At 39.3% G+C, this 15811-nt stretch overlaps 1 protein-coding gene across 1 annotated transcript; it reads right to left on the bottom strand.

Annotated features, from left to right (window-relative positions):
• Nucleotides 1-344: 344 nt before the first annotated feature.
• Nucleotides 345-15324, bottom strand: CSRP3 (cysteine and glycine rich protein 3). Its single transcript, XM_026850808.1, has 6 exons — nucleotides 15234-15324; nucleotides 8829-8960; nucleotides 4414-4582; nucleotides 2948-3083; nucleotides 2143-2236; nucleotides 345-1034 (listed from the first exon to the last, which is right to left on the bottom strand). The coding sequence occupies exons 2-6, from the start codon at nucleotides 8938-8940 to the stop codon at nucleotides 955-957; spliced, it is 591 nt and encodes a 196-aa protein (XP_026706609.1). The 5' UTR covers nucleotides 8941-8960; nucleotides 15234-15324; the 3' UTR covers nucleotides 345-954.
• Between the last annotated feature and the right edge of the window lie 487 nt (nucleotides 15325-15811).

Raw genomic sequence — 15811 nt, 5'->3', positions numbered from 1 at the left:
ACAGAGGGAGTTATTCCCAGCTACCTGCACAGATCTTCAATAGCTAGATGTCAGCTGTGTTCCCAAGGAAAGGCTACAACATCAGTCTGGAGTGGCCAGCTGGGCAGTGTGGTTTTTGAATGGAAGTCAAAGTAGGTAATAATGAAAACCAGCATGGAAACGGATCAGAAAATTAAAGTTAAATACCATATAGAACTGACAACATAAGAGTAAGGTCGTGTAATGAAACACGATTCTTGTAGTTAAGAAATGGGGCATTTCATTCATCTTGGTGAAATGCATTTATCCGAGACATTGTAGAACATAAAAGCACAAGCAAATTCAAGAAAAAGAAATGTGAAGCAGTATCAATACTTTATTGTAGCTTGAAAACATACAATAACAAAACTCGCTACACTGTATTCTAATAAAATGCTGGTTTTCTGTAGAAATATCTCCCTTTGAGAGAAAGAATTTGAAATCCATTTTAATAGTCTCAAAGCAAATAATACCTACTTTGCACTAAAAAAAAAATGTTAACGTGTTCAAAACGCCACTAGGAGATTGGTAGAAATACAGACGGCAAAACATTCTGAACAAAGGAAAATACAGCTTAAATTGGAACACTGACCCCTCACGCTCCATGGGGGATCTCTATCTTAATGGGACAGTATGCTGCGTTTTTAAAATTCCATTCTACAGTGTGGTAAGTACTAGTTCAAGAAGCAATAATGTTCCATGACACTTTTAATCTTTCTTGAGTGTAAAACAAACATGAATCTTAGTTTATCACTGTACCTTTTTAAGCTATTCAAAGGATTTCTTAAGATATAAGCTCACAAGTTTTTCCTGCAATGTGGAAAATATTAAACAAATGCCCTAGATTCTTAGCAATGCGTGATGTTTAATGTTTTACTTGGCAGCTATCGCTTGGTGGCATCAACAGCAGTTTGAGTCAGTTGCATCCATTTCTTCTCATTCGCACTCTTTCTTTTCCACTTGAGTGAGGCCACCAAAGCCAATTCCTTTGGGACCGAAATTTTTTGCATAGCAAACTGCAAAAAAAAAGGAGGTAAATGGTATTCTGAATGTTTTCATGTAAATGACTTCTGGTTTTAGTACTACTACCAAATGTAAATAAAACAAAGGAAATCTGAAATAGTGTCTTTCCTAGAAGTGTCAACAGGTTCTAATAGTGAAACTGAAATCACATGTTTGATTTTTAAAAAGTCACATCTGATCTTCTCAAAAACAACAAAAAAAACCCTGTATGTACTTAAGATCTAAATAACTTTTGCAAAAAGCTACTTTCTTGTCTGCAAATATGCAGTAAAACAGGCTAAGTAATAAGAGATTTTCAAACGAGGTTAAAAGAACTGGAGCATTTGTTCAGGATCTAATGATGGTAGTTTAAACAGCTCCATTTTAAATCTGTGTTACTAAGTGTGTGCGTAGTTACTTATCACAGCTCTGCTAAGGAAATAATAATGGTCAGCATATTTCTCCATATACGCAGATTTGATCACTTGCAGTTGTCAGACTATACCCAAAGTCACAGAACTTACAAATTCTTCTTTAGGATTCTAAAGTTTAGCCTAGAATATAAAAACTGCATATTTTTCCCCTTAAGCTATTTCGAAGAGTCAAGTAGAGTCCGTGAACTTTCTTGATCTGAGAACATCTGTATGTATAATTTATCATTAATGTGTATCTTCTGTGCTACCAATATCGTGGAAGCATCTTTTAACTTTTACAGGCAGGAATTCAAATTAGGACTGTGACCTTAAATGGATGACCTTTGAAGGTCTGTGTCTTTGTGGCTTTTTTTAAATTTATTTTTTTTAGTGAGTGAGATTCTGCAGATACAAGAGTCTGCCCAGCAGATGCAGCCGGTGTTCCTGTTAGAAGGTCTGAGGACAGATCTGAGAGGAGGTGGTATGTACAGAAAAATTACTACTTTAAAATTTAAATGTTAATAGTAGAAGATGCAATTGCAGTGTTAGCATAGCTCTTTGCTTTGAGACCGTTGTTAAAAAAAGATAAAATGAAATTTCATTAAGTTCTTAAGCATGCAGCAGGGTAAATCATGATGGCAATACTAGATCTTAAAAGGCTAATTTTAGATGGACTCAATAACCCAGTTCAGCCCATGACAATTCTTACCTTTACAGTAGAGTTCTCCATCTTTGTCTGTAACATTCGTAGATTCTAAACTCTTTCCACAAATCGCACAGCGGAAGCAAGTCTTATGCCACGGCTGAGGATATTAAGACAGTTCATTGTATGTTACAGAAAGTGCACAGCTAGCAGATACAAGAAACAAAGAACTACCACTTCTTATGTTGTGAAAAGGTTAAAATTGTTTTGCTGGCCTTAGGGCTTCCAATTTTAGTCATTCTAGGTTAGTCTTTTTTCAGTTACTTTATTATCCCATATCAAGATCTTACCTAGTGACTTTTTACTAATTAAGGTCTAGCAGAAAGCAGGGAGCTATAGATAGTATTCTTGTTTTGGCCACTTTGATGTGCAGAGATATTCTAGTGAGAGTTCCTAGAGCAGAGAAGTAGCGTGTCCTGCAAGACAGGCTTTTGTTTTTCTAGTCACAGGATCTCTAATATATCTGCAATTGCCACGGCAAATCAACGTTTAAATTACAGATATCCCCAGAGGTGGTAGTAGCATAACAGTGGTAGAAGAGCCAGCCTGTACAGTAGCCACGAGTTGTTCTTCAGACATCAACAAGATGCAAGAAGTTGAAGGCAGCTTACGAAAAGTGGTTTTAAACCTGAAAGTGGTTTTAAACCTGAAAGTATGTTGGGCTCTCTAGCAGTTTGTTAATTCATCCTCATGTTTTATTCATTGAGACTGAGTAAAAATTTAAAAGATGAGGGACCTATTAGCTATAGTTTATCACCATTATAAAAGTGTGATTTTTTTTTTTTTTTTTTTTTTCCTAATAACTACTTACTTTTCCTCCTCCCATGATCTTCTCTGCAGCGTACACTGATTTGCCACAACGAGGACATTTATCCACATCTACCATCATTTTGGCAAACTTTGAAGGATTAGTTGGTGTAGAAGGACGAGCAGACTTCGGTGACCCCCTAAAACAAGTTTTTGGAGTTTTAAAGTACTGCTTAAAATGTTACCTACGTTCTAGGAATATGATTTCATGGGTTTTTGCTAAGGGATAAAAAATACTCAATTACTGGTCTTAGACATGCAAAAGGAGGGGAAAAAAGAATAAGTATTCTATCCTGTGTTGTGTGATTGAAAAGCTGATACTGTAACTGCTGAGGTTACCTGTTTTGGGGTGAGTACTTGGAGCTGCCAGCATCCATGTGCAGAAAATACTCTAATGAAAAGTGGATGTAAAAAAGAATCTTGTTTTATTGAGAGGCAATAGGGAAAACACAAGTGAACGACCTCTCTATTCTTTGTAACTGGCTCTTTGCAGGTACTGAGTGACGGAAAAATAAAAATTAGATCCTGCATGCGGTTGTTTCAATAGTCCTGTAACATTTGGACTGGGAGCTGGGGTTCTTAGCTGGCCTGGGGTCAAAAGCACATCAGAACAGTAGCTTTGCTTTGTATTTCTGGACTTTGTGCTTTCTGTCTTTGTGCTAGCTTGAAGCCTTTCACAGAATGACTTTTGAATTATTGGATAGTTGAACTGCAACAGGTCATTAAATCTACAGGACGTGACAGTTTGATGCAGAACTCTGCCTGTAATGGATTTGTATCTTACAAGGAGATACACTTAAATGCATTATTTAAGCTTTTATTTCCTGCACAGCGTATAGGTTAATTGGTTCCCTTAAAGCCTCGTTGATTTGGAAATGTGCAGCTTTGAGAATCAGAGAAAAAAGTACTGTCAGAGATAATTCTGTGCTTTTGGAAGATGGTATCCTATTAGAATTCCTTTGTTCAAACATATTCTTGGTGTGTTTGTACATGTTATTCGAGCCACAGGGAGGATTTCGAAATGTTATTTCCCCCATTGAGAGGAGAGTTAACAGTATGTGGTAGTGTGATTATTTCTCTAACAGTAAAACTTAACTGTATTTTAGTCTCTGAGAGAGAAAAAAAAAAAATAATTCTCATGTTCTATGGTGAATATGATTTCACCACTGTGTTACTAATGGCAAATTACAATTGCAGCGAATATTTACGTGTGTGGTGACATTTAAAGGCTGCTGCTGCAGAATAATTGCCCATTGAAGGAGGAGTTAATTTGTAAAAGAAGGCTTAAAGAGACTGAACATCATTAAAAACTGGTAAATTACAGTGTCTACTGAAGGAGAGGTTATAGGAAAGTCTGCTCTGCTACTTATGCTAGATGTTGTTATGGAAACAGAATAAAATATCTGAAATAGCCTGCTAAGTGACACGTAGTACCAGAAAAAAAGGTGCTGTCAGTGGGATTTAACTCACTGGTGCAGATTCAAGCCCAGATGATCACCGGTGTCGGTGCTGAGGCATCCTGCCCCTTGTCCGAAGCCAATACCTTTGGGACCATATTTTCTCCCGTAACAGGTTTTGCAGTAGATTTCAGATTCATGAGCGGCTACCGTGGTACTGTCCAGAGCTTTTCTGCAAGCCACTGAAAACAGGGAAAAAGAGACATGTATAAGCATTTGCGTTTTCAAATTTGAGTTTATGTGGTTCAGAATAATTACAATTAGTGTTTATTTTTATCTTTAAAAATACAGAAAAAGGAGGGTGTTAGCCTATAGTCAGTATAAAACTTCAGTGGGCTGTTGCTAAAATAGTTGTGCATGCACACAACATGCTCTGTCGCCACTCTAAAGTTATACTCTAACCCTAGGAAACTTAGAAGCTTATCAAGAAAATTGGTCTAGATCTGTGAAGCTTAAATGGATTAGAGATGGTCATCCTAAACTCCCAAATCTTAAGAAAAAAAATAATGTGCAGGGCTGTTGACTCTACTGTGCATCTGCATCTTTTAAAATAGTTACTCTGTGCCTGTGGTGGCTTTTTCATCTCAGCCCGTGCTATTTTAATGTGGCTTATTTCCAAACAAGGGTATAACATGCATACCATGTCCAGAGTCAAGCAGGATATGTTGGGTTTTTTTAATTTGTTTGAGCTGTAGTGCAAGGCAAGGCAACAATCCTAAATAACTGGTAGTCTGAGCTCTGTTAGACTTCCTCTAGGATAGCAGGAGTATGATTATAGCTGTTCCAAAACCAGAGACCTCTTCCTGGTCATGTTCACTATAGTGAAATAGTGCTGGGCTTAGCTCGCTAGGAAAGGTCTGGGAGACGGACAGAAGATGCCACGGGAATGCCCAACATTCCTAATGGAATGCAAGTTATATCCTCTACAGCACTACTCGAAACCAAGCTTCAGCTCGGAAGGACCAGAAGATATGAGTGCAAGTAACTCCTTCTGTATGGATCTCGGTAAGCACGTGTCCACATTCTGAAACACAACCCCTGCCTAGAGCTACCCAGCATTGCTGCGACTGGTCTCACGGGGGGTTGTGCTCATCGAGGGGCTGTGGGAGCTACAACGCTCGCTCCCCAGTGCTTTGCTTATCTGAAACTTGGTCAGCGTTTAGAGGCTGAATTCTGTTACAAGTCTGTTGGACCTCCTTGCTGCTTATGCATATGGAAACGGGACAGTACTGAACGGGAAAAAAAATAGTAGCTACACTCTTCGTGTGCTTGGCGACTGCATGCTGTGCTGTTGGGGAGTTTGGTGTGAGGCAGCCCCCACCCCACTGAGAGGGGATGAAACTTCCAGTTCAGAGTGCCTGTAGAAAATCAGGGCCATGTACTATGCTTAAAAATTAAAATTCCAACATTTCTTATTTCTTGTTCTCTGTGTCAACAGTGGTTGATAACGAAAAAAAAAAAAAAAAAGTATAAGCTTTTTCTCTAACTTCCCTTGAACAAGTGTATGCCTCACAGACACCATTCCAGTCATGCATGGGCTGCTGAAAGCTTGGGAAATGAAGTTACTTAGCTCATGTAAACAACATAAACCCGTGAAATATAGAAGCATCAAAAGTGGTTGGAAGTTCAAGCTCTAGAAGAGCTAGCAGGGTGTTCAATTAGTCCCTTTCCCCCCATGTTTATTTTAACTGTCCTGCTGTGAGTCTAAAATTTCATCCACATCAGGGAATTGAAGTTGATACTGGAATGATTGCAGCTTTAATTCTGTCACTAGTGTGTAGAGGGGAAAAAAAAATGCAAGGACTTTTATAGTTAATAGAAATAAAATGAGGGACTTCTGTAAATGTGTGAACCTGATCACATCGTGCTTCAGTCTCTTCTGCTTTGCCATGATAATTATATTTGCTAAGGGAGTTAAGAGATGATGGAAACTCTAGCAGAAGATGAAGTGTTTCTATTTCTGGCACTTTAGGGATAGAGTATCAATTCACCACAACAGATGGAGCAAAAGCCCTTGAAGTGCTATTGTTGAGATAACTTTGAGACCTGTCATCTGCCAACAGATACTGTTGGCGAGCCGGCACTAAGAAGTTTCAGGTTGATGGTGTGAGATCCTGCCAAATGTCCGTCACAGCTGCGGTTTGAGTAAAAGCTGACAGGGAAACAAGGTAGGTAAACAGCAATCTGCACGGGAAGGAGGGTTTGTGGGAAAACTTCTCCCTTGTTAATGTTTGTAGGGAAAGTTTGTGAAGAGACTGATTTATAGATGAGCTTGTCTGATTCTTACTGTGTTAACAGGTTGGTTTGAATTGTCCATAGTTTTGCCCAAATTGAACTTTCTGGTTGAAAAAATACTGGTGTGTTTTGTGTGTCTGATCAAAAATAGTGTAGAATATAAAACATATTTTAGATGTGTTTAATATAAAGCTCCACTAAAGAGGTTAACTGTTTCGTACCTGAGATTAGGTCAGGGAGGATTGTTTTTCTTCTGTGGAGAAACAAAATCCTATAATTGGTTCATTGAAAAGCCCATGAACATGATACATGATCCTGAGTTGTCCGGAGCTGCTGATTAGTGTGTGTGAATCATGGGAAAAGTAAAGCCAATTAACATACCTCTTATATGCCAGCTGGGCTTAGATGCATCTTTAGTTTTTGACCTTAAACATACTTCTGCTGGGAATACATTTTTAGTATCTAACCTATTAATAATTTCCTTCAGACTTATAACTACAAGAGGCAAATAAAAAAAACCCCAACCCCAACAAAAATCCCAACCAATCAAAACCAAACACCCCCAACAAACCAAACAAACAGCTGGCAGAGCTAATGGATATATGTGGTTTTTATCATGAATCATTTAAAAAAAATAGTTATGCTAAGAATGAAGCTTAATAATGTTTCCTTACAAGGTAAGGGAGGTAAAGTTTTTCTCATAATTACCACATTCATGTCCCTCTCCCTATAGATTCTCTCATATCAAATATTAACTGTTACAGGCAGCACATGGAAGAAGTAAAAAGTTTCTAATTTTCTCAAAACTGAGATTTTTACCATTCTGTAAGAATTGGCTGAAGGTTGTTGATTACCTGAAAACTTTTTCATGGAATTTTTTCTGACTCTTGTCTTTTAGGCATCACTTGCAGGGCACTCAGAGACAGCAAAGACGACTCAAGTGCATCCTTTGGACTGACTCTGCATAGTACTGTGTCATCTAAGCATGTAAGGCAAATCTCATGCATTTGAGTGAGAATTCTCTATCCATCCAGGAAAGGAGGGTGAAAAATTGGATTCAATGGTTCCTAAGCTGTCATGCTGGAATTCATACTGCAAAGGTACCAAATCTCAAGTGTTGTCTGCAAAATAAACTATTTAGTTATCTTTAGTTCTTATCAAATTGTTTACTCTCTCCACAAAGGGCAAACAGAGCTGAACTCTGATACCGTCTCTAATTTTTCAAGGGCTAAATTCATCTGCAGAGAAAGTAATATTCCTAGAATCTATCTGCTGAATACGAGAGGTGCATGGAGTAAAAGAGTAAGTTAAATGGGAGTATATGAAATTTTGGGGAGGAAAATGAGGTATTTGTAGGCTGTTGGTGGGAGATTTTAGGTAACACAGGTAATGTCTTCCAGCTTTCCTGTGTGAAATTAATTCTTAGGATTAATCATAAAAGTAATCATCTCCTATAATATCACAATGAGGCATACTTCTTCCTTATGAACGCTATTTTATTAGTTCTTGTAGACTTTTTAAACTTGAAACAAACCCGTAATATGCTACATTGTGGAACAGAGGGTAGAGTTTCTTGGACATCCCCCTAGATACTGTGATTCTGCAGCACTCCAGTGTCCCTAACAAAAGTCATCTAACGCATCGTGTTTGGAAAAATAAAAATCAGGAGCCCGAGAGGCAGATTGCTTGGGGTAAGGGCCTAGAAAACTGGGTTTGATTATTAAGAGCTGCTATGGAGTGGCACAGTGGCATTGCAGAAAACTGGCTGCTGCTTTGAAAACGGATGCAGTCATTTTCCACCCTTTCATTACTAAAAGGACGGGAAAAAGGTTTCATCTTTAGGTTTCTAGAGAGAGCAGGACCAGAATCCATCTCGCTGTACTTTAGGTAGGATGATTAATGTGTGACTGCCCACTACTTGGAATTTTTCCAGATGTAAGATGCATAAACTTTACAGAACTTTCCCTGTGTGAAATTCAGTCTGATGCTGGTTGCTTCTACCGTCCTGTTTGTTGTGTAGGGTGTTTAAAACCTGCTGTAGGTGTCCCCTGAGCAAACGTGTTCAATTGGGGAAACTATGAAGCTGCTTTATTGCACGCAAAGTAACACAAAAGTAAATTTACCAGCTTTAATGGAAGATTCATACAGAGCTATGGGAATACTGTGGAGTGAAAACAGTGTAGCCCCACTTACTGCAGAGGAAGCACGTCTTGTGAAAACTCCTCCCATTGCACTGAATTTCCTCAGCGTGGTACACTGTCTTCTCACAGGCACCGCACTTGGCTCCACCTCCCCAGTTGGGCATCCTTGGGGCTGAAGGGTAACCTAGAAAATCAAGTTACATAAATAAATACAACAGCAAAACTGAATTATTTTAAAACAGTTGGTTGGGGTTTTTTTTAAATTATTATTACTTTCCCCCCCCCTTTCCAGTTAACTGCTGTTTCATAAGTGCAATATGCTACATGCCGTGTAGCAGGAGTGTCTCCTGTCTGTGGGTGAGGGTGCTGGCCTGGTGCTTCAGGGAGCAGGGGCAGCCTGAATCCTCAGTCCTGTGTAACTTTTGTAAATAATGACACTCCTTAGGTTGGTGTATTGTGATGGTAATTATGTGAAATGATTGTGAGCTGTTTCAGTGAAAAGGTGCCAGGATCACTCAAACCTCTTATGGAAAAGTGGATCTAGGATTTATTTCCAACAAATAGTAATTTTCTTTCAATCCTGCCCTCCCATGTATCCCAACGTAGTCTTTTTCCCCTCAGTTTTTGCTTTACGTGTGTTGATCTCGTTTTGTCAGGCAATTTTTAATGGAGGCTATCAAACACTCTGAAGCTTTACTGGAGTTTAAGCAAAAGCATGGACAGTATTTGTCATTAAATTTTCTACAGAACAGTATTCTACCTAGACTCTCTGGTAAGAGACAGCATATAGTACTATTTATACCTCTTCAAGTGCTGGTTCATCCAGTGCCACATGAGCTTCCTCAGTGACAAGTATAAAGGCAATTTTCTGTGTCAGTATGATATAATTGTATACAATTTGTACCTGGATAATTCCACCTTGAAGTTTAACAAATGTACAGTATTATTTCAGGGGATACTTTAATAGAAACAAGTTGTCTTTGGTTTTTTGAATTCCTCATAAAACAGCTGCAAGATCACTGTGCTGTAGAGCTATTATAAAGTAATAATAGGTTCCTAAGGTGCTTGAGGTGTGTTTTTCTTTGTCAGTTGTTTTTAAAATCTAAACATTAGAGAGAAAATAAAAAAAAGAAAAAAGAAAAAAAAAAGGTTGTGGTTGCTGTTCCAGTTACTGTTGAAGTGACTTGCCCAAGGTCACACAGGAGCGCGGTGTCGGAGCCAGGAGCCCAGCTCGGGTCACCTGATGGCCAACTCAGTCAGTGCCCTTCCTGATGATTGTGCTGTCATGCATCTGAAACAACCCCAGCCGACGGTTTGCCCTTCTGTTTTCTTGTTTGAGTCATCGTTTCTGGAAAGACTGGGACGTCATCTTGTCACCTGCACATCGCATTATCGGTTGTTCCAAGCTCCTGGCTCAGGCCTTTCTTCTCCTTCTTGGAAAACCAGTCACCTTCTTATTATAGTTCTTTCGAAGCCTGCTTGTGCTGTTTGTGTTTGATTAAATTCACCATGAGATATCCTTAACTTAAAAAAAAAAAAAAAGGATTTTGAATGCTGAACCAGGCCTGCTACCTGAGAATTTTCTTCTGAGGTCAAATGAGAGAGAGAGGGGAATCTATCGCATCAGTGATGTCACATAGCTGGTATTTTCAACAGCTTGCATTTTAGACTAACATCTTACTACGTCTGTACATTGGACACTAATGTCCTGTGTTTTTTATCATCTTGGTGACTTCAGTACCGTGTCTTCTAAATTTCAAAATAAAATGACCAGTTTCTACATGCCAGCTCTGCAAGCTGAACCTGAAGGAAATTCCTTCTGTCAACTAACACTAAAGATCATGCACTGGTGTAAAAGACACGTCTGTCCAGCAGAAGGAAGGTGGCCTAGGAGCATGGACACACACTGAAGCAATAGCACTGCAGACACAGCAACGTGGGCACGTTTTACAATCTGTTTTATAACAACTCAGATACCAGCATATCCAAACATCTCTGCTTTGGTACTGAGGTTGCTAGTACAGCCTTAAACCCTGAGTAATTACGTATTCGTTGTTGTGACTGTCACATGGAGTAGACAGCATACCTGTCATCCTCGTGCAAGATCCAATCTCTCCTTCTCTTTGCGAGGTTGATTTATGCTCAGCTGAACAACCTCCCCAGCTCAGTCAGCCTAGTCCTCTGCTGTCACACAGCAACCGTGCCGTTCATCTCTTTTCAGACCCTATCCGTTGTCTTGGGAGGCTGTTCACGAGCTGAACTGCTCTGACAGTTAGAAAACAGTAGTGATGCAGAAAGGAAAAGAAAACTCAGCTTGCCTCTAACTCTTTATCTGTAATGTAATGAGTAAGAAGCAAAAATCTGATGTAGCTGAAATAAGAAAGAAAAATAACTGCAGGCAAAGAACAGACTATGAATTTGGTCCTTTCTTACTCAGTGAAGGCTTTACTGAGCAGCACTGGTTAAGTATCTTTTCCATTTCTTTTAAATGGGATATAAAAGAACAGGGAGAAATTTTTCACATATAGATAAAATCTTATTGTCTCATTCCACTATTCTGTATTTTCTTCTATTTTTAAAGTACTTTTCTACTGGTGTCATTTTTTCCTCTTACAAAAATAGTTCAAGTAAGGCTTCAAACATTTTTAAGAGGAGGAGGAGTGACAGGCGATAAAAATCAGGTTTGTGACACTTTTTCGTGAAAACTAAAAATCTGATTTTGGTGTTCACAACATTCCCTTTCAAATCTGGTTTCCAGTGGAGTCCCTTCCCAGCTGGAGCAGCACCCACAGCGAGCACTGGGAGCAGAGAGGTTTGCACCTCCACTCTCTGTAAACTGCTTCTGCTGTTTCAGCTCCCCTCAGAGACACACCCAGCATCTCGGTCTGTGGCAACAGCATACTTGTTGGAAAGTAGCTCTAATTACATCATTAACTGAAGGAAAAAAATTAATCTCTGAAAAAGTCTGATAACGTGTGATAGTGAACCTTGTGCTGTTACGGGCTGGAGGTCTTCAAAGAGCCATTGCTCCTGTGACTAAGTATAGTAACATGACTGGGCGTGTATACACATTTTCCATGGTTTCTTGGCATCACCTGATGGGAAGCTCTAGGAGAAAGAAGGCACAGTAAAAACGTTCCCATAAGGATACTGGTGTAAGAACATCAGTGTGTGCCCCAGTGGCTGCGCCGGCCACTCAAGAGTGCGTTGAGGTACCTGAGCTAGTCCGTGCTCTTTGTGTCCTTGCTTTGGTCATCTCTCCAGCACCGAAGTGCAGTGACCACCCCTGCGGATGCTGCTTGTGCAGCAGTATTACCAGGAGCAAGTAAATCCCACAGGGTACATGGCATTCCTAGTTTTCTACTCATCCAGATTGTAATGGTAGATAAAGTTCCATCCTTATAATGTACAAATAGAACTCAATCTCCTATATGTCATAAGAAAAGAATATACCCAAAGTCTTAATGTCTCTAAATTTCATTGAGTGTCAGTATCTAAACCCCCTTGAAATTCCCTGACCTTTGTTGCCTTAATCTGGTTAACTTGCAATGACTGCTAAATGGAACTTGTTATATTTTGGTGATCTAGTGGGAAGTAGAGTGGACCTGTTCTAAATGCATTAAACATGTGACGGAGAAGCTTTTGAGTGTTGTAGTATTGCGGCATGTTGGCAAGCACTCACGGTACTGTTAAGCTGGAGGAGTGTTCTTGGACTTGTTCTAATAGTATTCAGCAGCTTGTATTGTTCAGCTTCAAAATGCAGCTACTATCTGGAGTAGAATTTATACACATTAGCTGTGCAGCCAAGGATACACGCTTCTTGTTAGAGCTTGTAACACTACTAGGTATGCTAGCCTCAGAGCAAGGAAGCCTTTGAAGTGTTTCTGTGCTCTGCAAGGCATGAAAAAATGTGAGCCGTCTTCTGTTGGGCTGTTAGTCATACCGTACAAATCTGGGTGTCACATATCTGTCACAGAGTGTGTCCCACTAATCAGAGTGCCATTGATAAGAGTATAATCCCAAAATATGTTTAGATCCTTTGATCTAAATGGGAAGTGGAGGCAGTACTGGCCCAATGAAGTTGTGTTCAGGATTAAAAGGCAGCACTAGTGCTAGACAGCGTGGTGCAGGTGAAAAAGATCTTGAAAGTAATTCTGGTGTTTCCTTGCTAAGTGTGAGCTTTTCCCTTCTAAATGCATTTCCCATCTAAATGCATTATGCATTTGAGAGTCTAGAGCTCATGTTGTATCTGAACGGACTGCACAAGTTACGTATTGTGTGTCTGGGAGGGTTATCTCAGGGTGCCGCCTGTGCTCGGGGATGGCTTTGGAGGGCATAAACGGAACGGGAAGCGTTGGCTTTGGTGGCAGCTGGTAGAAATGGTGGTAGAAGTGCTGAATCGGGGCCAATGGATAGAAAGTGCCTTGAATCTCTCTCTGTTCTAGTCCCAGCTAGCTGTTCAGTCCAGATTCAGTTAAAAGTCTAAGAATACTGATTCCTTACATAATAAACAGTAATAATATGAAATTAAATCACTCTCTCAATTGAAAGGCAAGTATCAAGGCTACCTTGGAAACTCTTTTCCCAGCTGAAGTCAGCAGGAAATGCCAAGGCAACCGGGACGTCACTCGGTATCTAATCACAGCTCTGCTGCTGACCTGTCCTGTGACCACCAGTGACTCATTCGACCGTCCCCAGCACCATGGGGATAACGAGATACAGCTTCCTTCATGCAAGTAGCAGTAAAATGCTGCTGTAGTTTTTCTCCTTCTCTTCAGCTAACGCTTCCTGTTAAGTTTTAATGTGTCCGCAGTGTAAAGCCAGTTCCTGTCGCTGTGTCTCAAAAAGCCTGAAGGTGCTTTTGTCAAAACCCGATGGCTGAAACATTCTCTCTCATAAGAATTGATTCACAACACAGGAAATGTTTGTTTGAAGATTGAGGTAATTTAATAAAGAAGCACTATTGTTATCTATTTATAATCATATTTCTTATATTCCAATGCATTAAATTAACTATTGATACAGGTAAATTTTAAGTTCATGAGTTAGTGTCATACATTTAGTCTTCACCACAATCTCATAATGACTAGCATTTTTCCTTTATTTCTGCAGTAAACAAAGACATAGAGATCAAGGGATGAGAAGTTCCACACTGACACAAGAAAAGAAATACTGGTTTGGGTTTTTTTTTCATTGACACTTACACAAGCCCTTTTTTGAAACAAAAGATCTTAAGTGACTTTATATCAAGCATGTGATTTGCAAAAGCTGATAGAAAAACTCAGAGTTGGGTGTCTGAGTCCTTTGCTTTCATCTCTGTCCTTCCAAGTTATCTATTATTTCCTAGCATAGTAATGCCACATTTCCTTTATAACTTCCTTGATGCACACTTTTGCAGCAATTTAAGATTGCACCTCTAAAACACATGATACCCTGAGACTAGAACAAGGTACTTAGTTCTGACTTAAAAAACGACCACACACAGAGAGACATGCTTGTACATACAAGCTCAGTTCGCTTTGATTCATGTGCCTGTGGGAGACTGCATCCTGCTGTACAAATGACCCGTTCCTTTTTCCAAACCTAATCCTGGGCTATCAACTTTCACTTGTCCTTCCACAAGATCCTTCTCGAAATCCTTATCCGTGCACGAAGTCTTTTATGTGCCAAGCAGAACTGTTCCAGACTCTGAAATGGTGCCATGATGACTGAGATCAGACACAGAATTACTTTATCTATATACAAAGCTTTATTCTTTGAAATAATTTTATGTTTACGTAGAAAACTTTTCAAAGTTGTTGTTTTGGTTTTTTTTTCTTAACTATTAAGGCTTTTCAGGAGACTTGACCAATCATGCTGCCTTGTAATGCTTGAGTGATGGATGTGTGAATACTTTCATCTTTCATTCTTATCTCGCCATTTTCTGTCAGGTCTGCATAGAAGTTTACTTCTTGTTTGATATAAAACCAGTTCATCGCTGACACTAAATATTTTGAGGATTTTTTTTGTGGGTTTTTTACTTCTAGAATACTATTACCTGAGAAATTATGAAAGCACACAAATTCGTATGCTTTAAAAATTTTATATACAAACTATGGAAAACGTAATTCCGTAGCTTTGTAACAAAATTTTTTAAAAGCTTTTGAAACTTTTGTTCTGCCTGTTGTCAAAAGATGTGAATCATTAACGAGGATCCCTACAGCCCTGTCCTTGTAACACTAGTAGCTACTCAACAGGCTCAAAAGCCCACAAGAACCTCTCTTATCAGCCTGCTACTCCAAACCTAAAATACTGCTCTCAGCTCTGCAAGACTTGCATTTCTGTGCTATACCTACTTTGTCAAGTAACAAGCTGTTTCTACCACCTGTTAGGAAAAAAAAAACCCACCCTAAAAAACAGAAACCCCCCCAAGCCTTATATCAGACAGTCTTGGCAGAACCTGATCCGCTCTACTTACCGGAGTCGCTTGATGTTTCTCTGTATTTTCTTAAGCCTTGAAGGGTTTGAACGCGAGGGATTCCTGCACTCTTTAAATGCAGTGGCCACCACTGTCAGCCCTATAAGCTGGGAGGGGAGGGGAATAAGAGAGAGTTTCAGGGATCTGAGCAATGCCATTGCTATCACCAAGCTGAAAATAACCTCTGACAAAAGCCTGGCATTTTGTTCCCTTATGTCCACTTGTGAGTAGGTCGACAACAATGCAGCCCCTCAGATTACACCTAGAGAGCATTCCTAAATGCAGGCTAATAGATCAGAAATAAAGATTAAAGTTTTATACTTGCTACTGCATGGCTTAAATCTGAATCATAAAAATAATGGTTTCTGAAATGAGGATTTATTCATAAAGGGTCACATTGCCAAAAGTAATTTACCAACATAATTATTGAAAAAAAAATAAAAATCAGAATCTGTTTATAAGAATTGCTGGAACCCAACAGTTTTAAACCACATAGAATTTTATTCAGCAGTTCATGATTTGATAGATAGATGTGGTTTGTCTTAAGGTACAGGTTTAAGAGTATTAGGCTTTCTAGT

This window comes from Athene cunicularia (genome assembly GCF_003259725.1).
Source record: "Athene cunicularia isolate RWA chromosome 5 unlocalized genomic scaffold, athCun1 chr5_part3, whole genome shotgun sequence".
In the NCBI taxonomy this organism is placed as follows: domain Eukaryota; kingdom Metazoa; phylum Chordata; class Aves; order Strigiformes; family Strigidae; genus Athene; species Athene cunicularia.
The sequence above is the reverse complement of the archived record's forward strand: the minus strand, read 5'-3'. Positions and strand labels throughout refer to the sequence as shown.

What these genes read in the sequence shown, in the direction of transcription:
- CSRP3 (XM_026850808.1), bottom strand. Translation starts at nt 8,940, where the DNA reads ATGCCCAACTGGGGAGGTGGAGCCAAGTGCGGTGCCTGTGAGAAGACA. An exon ending in CAAGACGTGCTTCCTCTGCA is followed by an intron (nt 4,583 to 8,828) that starts GTAAGTGGGGCT and finishes CCCTGTTTTCAG; the next exon opens with TGGCTTGCAGAAAAGCTCTG. An exon ending in CTGGGCTTGAATCTGCACCA is followed by an intron (nt 3,084 to 4,413) that starts GTGAGTTAAATC and finishes AACTTGTTTTAG; the next exon opens with GGGGTCACCGAAGTCTGCTC.